This window comes from Oryctolagus cuniculus, chromosome 1 (genome assembly GCF_964237555.1).
Source record: "Oryctolagus cuniculus chromosome 1, mOryCun1.1, whole genome shotgun sequence".
NCBI classification, from domain to species: domain Eukaryota; kingdom Metazoa; phylum Chordata; class Mammalia; order Lagomorpha; family Leporidae; genus Oryctolagus; species Oryctolagus cuniculus.
In genome coordinates, this window is record NC_091432.1 from 225,432,758 (window position 1) to 225,444,057 (window position 11,300).

Sequence of the window (11,300 nt, forward strand, 5' to 3'; positions counted from 1 at the left end):
AGGAGACATTTTCCTTTCCCATCATTGAGAAACGAATCCATGTGGGGAGATACTGAAGTCAACTATTTGATTTCATAAGAATGATGAATTCTTTATAACTAGAGAAACTCTAGACCTAGAGAGCAGAATTGTGACTGGAGTTGCCACACTAAGAATGGCCTCTCACTATGTTCCCACACCTAGGTTAGTTTACAGACACCTTAAGAGCCTTAACTGAAGGGGAGACTTTGTCACCTTCAAGGAGAACCTGGGGTTCTCCTAGTATGACTGTTTCCTTGGGAGAAATGCAGAGTGGACACCAGCTCTGAGTTGACGACAATTTCTGTGGGGTAGAAATGCCATGTGGTCTACTGAACAGAAGGACAACATTTTTTGCACTAGTTCCTGAACTCACGGTTGGAATATTTATTCACAATTAATATCTAGTAGAGTGTTTACATCAGTCTCTGACACAAAAAGTAAAGGATAATGTGATCCTTGAGCAGAAAAAAAGCAAGAATCCCAGATGTCATGCTAATGCAAATGCCCACCAAGAGGTGAAAGAAAATCTCCACCAAAACACAGGGACCTGATACACGGGTGACATTTCCAAGGAACATGTGGGCAACATGAAGCATTGTACAGAATGTGTTAGATTTCTTGTACAACGTTGTTTATTTGCCTTTTCTTTCTTTGTAACTTATTTGTAGAAGGTTTCCCCTGCTGTCAAAAAATAAACATATATAGTAATTAGGACTTCATTCCCCAGTGTTTTCTTCTCTTACTGTCATTCTCCTGAAACTGTATTAGAAACTGAACAGGTAGCATGCTGCATTGGCTTACTCTGGATATATCTAAGCCCCTCTGCATATCCAAGTTCATGTCCTGGCTGCTCCACTTCCAATCCAGCTCCTTGCTGATGGCCAGGGAACAGCAGCAGCAGTTGGCACAAGTGCTTGGGCTCCTGCCAACCACATGGGAGACCTAGATGAAGCTCTTTGCTCCTGGCTTCAGTCCTGGGGAGTGAACCAGGGGATAGAAGATATCTCTCCTTTCTCTCTCTCTCTCTCTCTCTCTCTCTCTCTGTGTGTGTGTGTGTGTCTTCCTGTCTCTGTAACTCTGACTTTCAAATAAATAAATAAATCTTAAAAAAGAAAGAAAATAACTAGTTGCTGCTATACAATAGAGCAATAGAGGCTATCTTTAGAGCTCAAGGTGATCACTGGGAGTCTATTACTACCTTATCCAATGGCCCTCATCAAAACTGTAAAAACTTGAAAGCAGTGGTAATCCAATAAAGAAAAAATCCGGTAAAGACTCAGATCCTGGGGCCAGCCCTGTGGCATAGTGGGTAAAGCTGCCTCTTGCCACGCTGGCATCGCTATGGGCCTGGCATCCCATCTGGGCACTGGTTTGCATCCTGGCTGCTCCACTTCCAATCCAGCTCCCTGATAATGAGCCTAGGAAGCAGTAGGATATGGCCCAAGTGCTTGGGCTCCTGCACCCACATGGGAGACCCAGATGAAGTTACTGGCTCCTGGCCTTGGCCTGGCCCAGCCCTGGTGGTTGCAGCCATTTGGGGAATGAACCAGTGGATAGATCTCTCTCTCCCACTTCCCCCCTCTATTTCTGTCTCTCCCTCTCTCTGTAACTCTTTCAAATAAAAATAAATAAATCTTTAAAATAAAATTAAAAGACTCGGATCCCATAGAGAAAATGTTCATGTTGTTTTATCAGGCAAAGAACCCTATTCAACCAAGATTCTAGCAGAAAGTAAGGCACATGGAATTTGGCGATGGAAAAAAAAAAGAGTAAAAAAATATGAACTTGATCTTGTGACCAGTTGCATAAGTGAGAACTATAGCAGCCATGCATATTTAACTTATTTATTACAAATAGGTATTGTATATATTTTGTGTATACATATGTATCTCTATATGCTAACCAATTACGTGTTTTCCCTTTTCCCATTTTTTTTTTTAATGAGTAAGTTGTTCTTTTAATTTAGATCAGAGTTCAGCAAACCACGAAAAACTACAAACACTTCAAATAGAGAGGACCTCATATCATCTGGGGTTACTGGACATGATGAGGAAGACTCAGTAAGATGGTAGTTTGTATTCTTCCTTTTTGGGAAAAAAGGGATTGTTTACACACAAGTTAGTTGAATTCTAGGTGGAGATATGAAGTGATTTGTGGAGTTATATGTGGATGGAAGAGTCAGAATGGGTGCTTTGTGACAAAATGAGTAGGCTGTAGTAGCCATCTACTGCTTTATTTTCAAATCTTTCATTCTCTTTATGCTCTGCTCAATGTGGCAGAAGCCTACATTACCCAGACTCCCTTACCCTTTGATGGTTGTATATCACCAAGTAGTGAAAAACACTGACAGAAGAGAGCAGTGTTGGGAAGGGGAGAGGAAAGGCTTGGATTTCCACCCTGCAAACTCCTCCCTACTCCCAGCTTGGTTGGCTTATCTAGCAGTGGCTGGAACTCCTCTCTCTCTTGTTCTAGCTCACAAACTCTTGCTAGATTCTAGTTCTTTCTGAACATCTTACATTTTTATCTCCAGCCCTTGGAGTACTATTACCTTCAATGAAAATAAATATGGGGGTCAGCATTGTGGTACAGTGGGTTAAGCCACTGCCTGCAATGCTGGCATCCCATATGGCTGCTCCACTTCTGATCCAGCTCTCTGCTAATACTCTTGAGAAAGCAGCAGCAGATGGCCCAAGTCCTGCACCCATGTGGGAGAAGGGATAGAGTTCCAGGCTCCTGGCTTCAGCCTGGCCCAGCCCTGGCTGTTGTGATTATTTGGAGAGTGAACCAGCAGATGGAAGATACCTGTGTATGTGTCTCCCCCATCTCTGTAACTCTGTCTTTCAAATAGATAAATATTTATTTTTAAAAAATATCTATTTATTTGAAAGGAAGAGTTACAGAGAGGCAGAGGCAGAGAGAGAGAGAGAGAGAGAGAGAGAGAGAGAGAGAGAGAGATTTTCCATCTACTGGTTCACTCCCCAGATGGCCACAATGGCCAGAGCTGTGCCAATCCAAAGCCGGAAGACAGGAGCTTCCTCCAGGTCTCCTATGTGGGTACAGGGGCCCAGGGAATTGGGCCATCTTCCTCTGCTTTTCCAGGCCATAGCAAAGAGATGGATTGGAAGTGGAACATCCAGGACTCGAACCAGTGCCCATATGGGATGCTGGCTCTGCAGGTAGAAACTTTACCAGCTATGCCACAGCGCCAGCCCCAATAAATATTCTTTTTAAAAAATGTATGGGTTGCCTCATTCTCCCTTTTTTTGCTGCTCAACTCTTTCATCATCTATAGGTCTAATTCCCTGTATTAAGTTTCCACTATTTGAATACCTAGAATAATAGCTTTTACTTTCCTAACTGGACCCTGACTACAGATAAAATGTGTGTATAGGTATTTGTGTGTAATATAAGTCAATTTGTACAAAACATGCAAATGTGTGTATTCATATAATGCAAATATAGACACAGAAAAGGAATATGGAGTAATAGGTTTTCAAAGGGAGATTAAAAGAGCTTTAAATTTTCTCCTTAAGTTTTTATTTTCTTTTCATTGCTTTTTATAACAAAAAAAAGTTTGTAGTTGTAAACAACATAGCTCTTTTTTAGTGAATCAAAGTTTTCCTAAATAGCTGTGTGCCCATCTGGTGACAGCCTTAATGTCCTCAAAGTTTTATATTCAGGGCACATTAGTATAGTTGCAGGAATCTTCCTCTCCCTATACCTCCAGACAACTCCTTTTCCTAAGTAATATAAGAAATTCATAACTACTTTTATCATTTAAAATATTTCTGACTTCATCTTCTGGTGGCACAAGCTATTTTGTTCAGTATAATCCAACAAATAGTGATTCTTCAACACTGACACAAAATATTAAATTATTATATCTCCAACTGATTTAGGTAAACTCATTTTGTAACTACTGCATCCCACATTATTTGATATAAAATGAATATGAGGAAAAATATGAGTGTACTATATTGGTAAACTTGCCATTTTATCAGCGATGTCTTACTATTAAAGTTTGTCAAGTGCTAATTTTCTACTATATAGGGCAAAACAATGTTCTTAAATTCAGAAACATGAAGGAAGAGCTATAAAATTATGATAGCTCCCTGGTAAGGTTATAATTCTTAAAATTCCAAGTGAGATTGATAATTTTAATATTAGAATCTTTGTGATGACTATCCCAGCAGTATTCTGGTGATAAGAGTTTAGTGGGTTTATGAAGAAAGAAATACTTGTTTAAGTGGCTTTCATCATGCCACACTGCTTCAATGCTATTTTTCTTGTCCTTCATTATTCCCTTGGCACACTCTCTGACAATATCAAGAACCTGAATGGTAGTGCCCCCAAAAACAGCAGCATGGTAATAAAAATCTCCCTCACCCATAGATATATAAGCCTCTGATAACTGATTTCTCTCATAAGGTAACTTGTCGGGATTTGTCTGATACCAGTAAGTATGTAACTGAGCTACTGACTCTCCCAGAGTCTCCAGTCCGTATTTGTTTTTGAAGAATTGATCCACATCCATGCAGAAGAGGAAGTCAACTTCATATTGGATGTGATCAACAATGTGTTCACTGATGATCTTCATGCGCATCATGCTGATATCTTGCCATCTCCTCTCTCGTTTAATTTCAAAAACTTTGTAGGTACGGAAGCGACCCAGTTGTATCAAAGGCATCTTGGAGAAGTTATCTAACATGACGTAAATTATGACTCTCTGGCCAACCATAAAAAACTTATCAGCAGAATACAAAAATTCTGTCAAATAGAAATCAATATATCTGTAAAGTAAATAAGAAGTTATTAAGTTATATTTTAGTGGGACATACAATATTTAAATTACATAGACTGTAGCTTATCCAGCAATGCTACTAAGCAATGAAATATTAGATATACTTTTTGAATTACATTTAAGTTGTACAGAAGAATATGAAATTATCTGCCTTTGCTCTCTTGGGTTCTACAGATCATACATAGAATACAATAAGAGTTCCTCACAAGAAGGAAAAAAACTTGATGAGATCAGGAAACTGAGCAGAGCTGGACCCAAAATGAAAGCCAGCATTAGCAGGGTTATCAGGAAAAGGGGAACTTGCTCTGTCAAGCGTTGTAGGAAAGAAAGATTTGAATGTTTGCTGGGGGTGTGTGTTGTCTGTGGCTTGCTGTGTAAGCAGTAAGTTCTGCATGTGAAATCAGAGGGGACATAGTGCTTCACCATTTGCATTGCTTTTCATATTTTACCTGTGGCCCTTACTGTGGTGCTAGAATAGTTAGGCTGAAAAACAAAACTTTCTCATTTCCAGTCTCTCAAGCCAATTAAAGATTTTTAGAGTAACAAATGGCCTCAGGAAAATTCAAGAGAAAAGATAATAACACGTGGCTCAGCTTCAAATTATGTTTATATATTCCTTAAAAATAAGTTCTGAATGCTTATCTAAATTTAAGATACATAGCAGATTGGAGGTCAGACAAAAACTTTCTAGTTCATAACATACAAAATTATTAGGTAAATTATGAAAAATATCACTTAAAATATTCTGAACTGGAGGCCAGCAATTCGAATCCAAAGAAGTCCAACTTGCTTTTGTATCATGTTTCAGAAACCTTTGCCTCACTAAGATAATGAAAACATTCTCCTACATTTTATAAATTATTATGGTTTTAATTACACATAATTTATGGGGTACAGTGTGATAAGTCAACATATGTATTCCATGTGTGAAGATCAAATCAGGTTAGTTAGTATTACCATCTATTGAAAAATTAAACCAAAATACTTTTACTAATAACAATCATAGATATAGGGTACAGTGTGACGATTCAATGAACTGTATAGTGTATACTGATCAAAACTGGGGCATTAACGTTTTCCTCTTTGTCATTGCTTTATAGTTGGAAACTTTGAGTTCTCTCTTTTGTTTGCTCAGAGGATAGATGATAGGCTATTGTGAGCTACATTCAATCCTCTGTGCTGGGTAACATTAGGAACATATTCCTTCCAACTATGATTGGTACCCAGCGTCCAACCCCCCTTTAGCCCCTTTTATTCTCAGTCTTTCTCAGCCTCTATTAATCAATATTTTATGTTCAGATCAGTGTTTTAAAGAAAAGTTAATTCTTTTTTATTTTGAAAAATCATTCTACTTTGGGATGATACTGGTTTTACAGAAAAGTTGCGAATATATGATAGAGAGTGCCCATATACACTTTATTCAGCTTTCCCTAATGGTAATATCTTATGCAACTACTGGAAATTTGTCAAAACTAGGAAATTATTAGCAGTGAAATATTATTAACTAAGCCACAGTTTTTATTTTATTGGTTATTTATTTTATCATCCCTCCCCCAACACACAATGGCCTTTTTAGTTTCCATGATCCAATCCAATACATACATTCCCTGTAGTTGCTTTGTCTTCTTGGTCACCTCCAACCCATGTCAATTTCTCTCCTTGTTATACATGATCTTGACAATTTTGAAGAGTCCTGACCAGGTATTCTGTAGACTACCCCTTCAATTTTATTTTTTCAAAGGTTTGTCAATTTTGCTATCTTTTTCAGAAATCAATTTTTGGTTTTGTTGTTTTAATTTTTAAATTATCTCCACTCTAATAATAAGCGCTTCCTTTTTTCTGCTTGCTTTGGGTTTAATTTACTGTTCTTTATCCAATTCTTCAGGAGTTTAGGTCACTAATATGAGACCTTTTTTCCTTTCTAATGTAGGCATTTTGGGGCTAGACATTTCTTTTATAACATTGCTTTTACTACATTGCACGTTTTTATAAGTTGTGTTTTTTGTTCATTTATCACAAAAGTATTTTCTAATTTTCCTTGTGATTTCTTCTTTGATCCATTGGTTGTTTAAGAATGTGCCGTTTTCTGGCCTCAGAATCAGCCCTTAAGGCATGCGGATCTGGCTGAAAAGCCCATGAGAGTATTTCAGGCATGGAAAGCCAAGACACTCTGGCAAAAAAAAAAAAAAAAAAAAAAAAAAAAAACAACCTAAATGAAAGATCTCCGCAAGTGAGATCCCAGTGGAAAGAAAAGAACAGGTCATCAAAGAAGGAGGTACCTTTCTCTGAAGGGAGGAGAGAACTTCCACTTTGACTATGACCCTGTCTAAATATGATAAGAGTTGGTGAACTCAAAAGGCTTCCATAGCTTTGGCAACTCATGACAAGAGCCTAGGGAGATTACTGACGCCATAAACAAGAGTGTCAATTTGTTAAGTCAACAACAGGAGTCACTGTGCACTTACTCCTCATGTGGGATCTCTGTCCTTAATGTGCTGTACATTGTGATTTAATGCTATAACTAGTACTCAAACAGTATTTTTCACTTTATGTTTCTGTGTGGATGCAAACTGTTGAAATCTTTACTTAATAATACTAAACTGATCTTCTGTAATTGAAAATGAATCTTGATGTGAATGGAAGGGGAGAGGGAGCGGGAGTCGGGAGGGTTGCAGGTGGGAGGGAAGTTATGGGGGGTGAAGTCATTATAATCCATAAGCTGTACTTTGGAAATTTATATGCATTAAATAAAAGTTAAAAAAAAGAAAAAAAAGAATGTGCTGTTGAATTTCCACACACAAAGGTACTTCAGAAAGTTTATGGAAAATGGATTTAAAGCTAAGTTTATTTTGGTACAAAAATTTTTGAAATCCTTACATAGTTTTTCCATAATATACATTTTCCATGAATTTTTGAAAATTCCTTATATTTTTGAATTTTTCAGATTTACTTCTACAGTTGATTTGAGATTTTCTTTCTGTTGTAGGAATACAGGAAATTTGGCTTTGTTTCCATATTAAAAATGTTATTGTGACTTTTGTGGTCTAACTTTGATCTACACCAGATACTGTTCCATGTACACTTGAAAAGCATGTATATGTATTGAGTTGACTGTTGTATACATTTGCATACAACATAATACAAACAACTGAAAGGAGACTGTGTGAGGGAGAAGAGAGTGGCAGTGCTAACACGTGATATAATTGAAGAATCAGCTGTTCGTGATCACAGATAAGTGCGCTGACTAGATTTGTCTCTCCTCAGCACCACCACCAACGTGGGATGGGATACCTAGCCAACTTGGACATGATTATGATCTGTTTATACCCCCTACATCTCAGTACTCCAGATAATGGACTGTCAGCTGAGTTTGCAGGGGAACTTTCATCCTATTTTGAACATTCAGTGCACACTCTGAAGGTTGTAGATTTATAGACCCAATTTGATGTCTTCCCCATAATTATAGGATCAGATTTTACACTTGGCAAATAATCTTCAAAATTAAATATCTGGAGTATTTCCTCATGTCCTTGAACTTAAAGTTTTCTTATTTTTTTTATCAATATTTGTTTTCAGAAGACAGGAAATCAATACAATGGCTATATATCCATTCTTTTTTTTTTTTTTTTTTTTTTGACAGGCAGAGTTAGACAGTGAGAGAGAGACAGAGAGAAAGGTCTTCCTTTTGCCGTTGGTTCACCCTACAAATGGCCGCTATGGCCAGCACGCTGTGGTCTGCGCGCTGCACCGATCCGAAGCCAGGAGTCAGGTGCTTCTTCCTGGTCTCCCATGCAGGTGCAGGGCCCAAGCACTTGGGCCATCCTCCACTGCCTTCCCAGGCCACAGCAGAGAGCTGGACTGGAAGAGAAGCAACCAGGACAGAATCCGGCACCCCAACCGGGACTAGAACCTAGGGTGCTGGTGCCGCAGGCGGAGGATTAGCTAAGTGAGCCGTGGCGCCAGCCATATCCATTCATTTTTAAATGGAAATATTTCATCATAATTTTTTAGGAGTCCACCTTCATGGTTTTATTTTCTATTTGATTAGGTATTAGCTTTTGTTTTAAAATTACTGGAAGATTTTATGTATTCTTGTCATTTTTTGCATTTTATTGATAGAAAATATAGCATGTGAAAATTATACTACAGATAATAGCAGTTACCTTGTTGTTGTACATTGAACCACTGTTCCTGTGAGAAGCCAATAAACACCATTTAAGTTTATCTGAAAGTAGTTTGTGACTTGGGGAAACCACTAAAGGGGGCAAGTTATTGAGTTGCTCTATTGTAAGGATAATGGAGAATGGCTCTGTAACAGAGCCACAGACTTGTTTAGAAACAGAGGATAGGAAAATGACTGGCAATAACCCAGGCAATTAAGTTAAATTGGAAGAGGGTTGTAAAATAGATAATATAAAAGAAACTGAAGGATTGGGGTATTTTTTGAATGGACCAAGTAGGTGATGATATTTAGAATTGTGGCAGGAACTGGCATTGAAAGAATAATTCTAAGTGAAATTATGAGATGCTCCAGCAGATTAACTCCCATTTTCTACAACAAAAAAGCTTAAAGGTAAAGGACATTTGACATCATTACCTACCTTCCCACAGCAAACACTGTCAACCCCACGGTAATTTTATGCTCTGCATAATAATTTTCCAAGACCGACTCATTGTAAGTGTTGTGCCACACAATTGGAGCCGACCATGTAGTAGTACTCAGGTTCACATATGTACTGAAATAAAGGCATACATGTTTAAACAAAATGTAATAAAGCAGCAAGAGATATTACTAATGCATAAAGTCTGATGTCTGATTACGGCATTTTCTTACACTTAAGCCAAATCCTTGATGGCTATGTTAAATTGAAGAGGCAATATATCAGAAATGGAAAGATTATTACCAAAGGATAATTACAGATTAGTTACATTATGATTCCAGTAGACTTGAGGACACTTAGTTAAATTATCCCAAAATCTGAAGTAGTAATTTCTCTTATACCTAGTCAAAATATCTTGTTCTTGCTTTATTTTGACAATTATCTTTTTTAAAAATTTATTTATTTGAAAATCAGAGTTACACAGAGAGAGGAGAGAGAGAGACAGAGAGAGAGAGAGAGAGAGAGAGAGAGGTCTTCCATCCGATGGTTCATTTCCCAATTGGCTGCAACGGCCGGAGCTGTGCGGATCTGAAGCCAGGAGCCAGGAGCTTCCTCCAGTTCTCCCACATGGGTGCGTGGGCCCAAGCACTTGGGCCATCTTCTACTGCTTTCCCAGGCCACAATAGAGAGCTGGATTGGAAGTGGAGCAGCCAGGAAGTGAACCGGCACCCATATGGGATGCTGGAGCTTCAGGCCAGGGCTTTAACCCACTGCGCCACAGCATTGGCCCTGCTGACAATTATTTTGAAACACCATATTTTAAGAAACAAACTTCTCAGTTTTCATGATCTGAAATGATGCCAGTGATAATTTTGCTATACATTGTCAATGATATAGAGCAATCAGACAAAATTTAAATCAGAAAAAAATGACTCAACATGGTAAAAATAGGAATGCTTTCTGGCTTTTTAATTTAGACTTGCCCCCCAACTCCTTGTTGAGTATGTTAGTGGTATTGAAGAGTATAGATCATATTTCTGGTGTGGATATCTGGTTCTGGAGGAAGTAGAGTGAACCTTCTTCACAAGGAATTATGTTTTGTCTATTATACCCTGTCTCTGGAGGTTCCCCGAAGGACTTACAAATAGCATTTCCTTTGTTTCATCTAATTCAAACCTCTCTGAAATGGAAAAGTGTCTTTGTGAAGGGCACTTCTTGAGGATGTTTTTAAAAGAAACAAATCCCTGCCACCTTGCAAAAGGTTATAGCTGGGCAAACACTAGAGATACTGATAGCCTGGAAGGAACACTTGAGAAGAGAGTTGCTTTGGAAATAAGCATTTTGATGATCCTCCAGGTATAATAAGGAATTTAATAAGGGAATTTAGAAATCCACACAAACACCCGGGGCAGGATTCATGCTCAGAAAGCACCTGAAGTGACTATGAGCTTTCACCTGTGGCTGATAGTTATACTCGGTGCCAGCAGGAAGTTAAGGCTAGGGCAGAGTTGTAAACTGCTGGAGGGTTTGTACTGAAGGGGGGTCCAAACACAGAGCAGTGTGTAGACTGAGAGGATTTCTCTTTCTCCCTCTCTCTCTCTCCATGTGTCTCTTTTCTTTTTCTTCTTTCTGACTCCTCTTCTTTCCTCCTCCTCCTCCCTCTTCCTCCTCCTCTTCTCTTCTCTTTCCCTCTACCACCTCCCATTCCCAGTTTAGTGACATTTCCATCAACCACTAGTTAACCGCAATTGAAAGGAACAGAAATCTCAGAGATCAAAAAGATAATACAGTCTTCAAAAAAAGTTTAGAATAGCACTAAATAAACAAAACTATAATCCACAGAAAGAAGCCGAGAATGAATTCTGAGGAGGTAAAAA

At 38.4% G+C, this 11,300-nt stretch overlaps 1 protein-coding gene, 1 long non-coding RNA gene and 1 pseudogene across 2 annotated transcripts in view; 2 read left to right on the plus strand and 1 right to left on the minus strand.

The window, feature by feature from the left end:
• Positions 1-11,300, plus strand: part of LOC127493200 (uncharacterized) — a 150,399-nt gene that overhangs the window by 70,710 nt on the left and 68,389 nt on the right. The gene's annotated exons all lie outside the window — the stretch shown is intronic.
• Positions 3,272-11,300, minus strand: part of LOC100348940 (N-acetyllactosaminide alpha-1,3-galactosyltransferase) — a 20,940-nt gene continuing 12,911 nt past the window's right edge. Inside the window, exons 5-6 of the mRNA XM_008273372.4 lie at positions 9,424-9,558; positions 3,272-4,811 (exon numbers count right to left, since the gene is read on the minus strand). Of these exons, the coding sequence (XP_008271594.1) occupies positions 4,121-4,811; positions 9,424-9,558 (826 nt within the window). The 3' untranslated portion in view covers positions 3,272-4,120. The remainder of the gene's footprint in view (positions 4,812-9,423; positions 9,559-11,300) is intronic.
• LOC127493070 (tumor suppressor candidate 3 pseudogene) overlaps positions 11,279-11,300 on the plus strand; it is an 11,293-nt pseudogene continuing 11,271 nt past the window's right edge.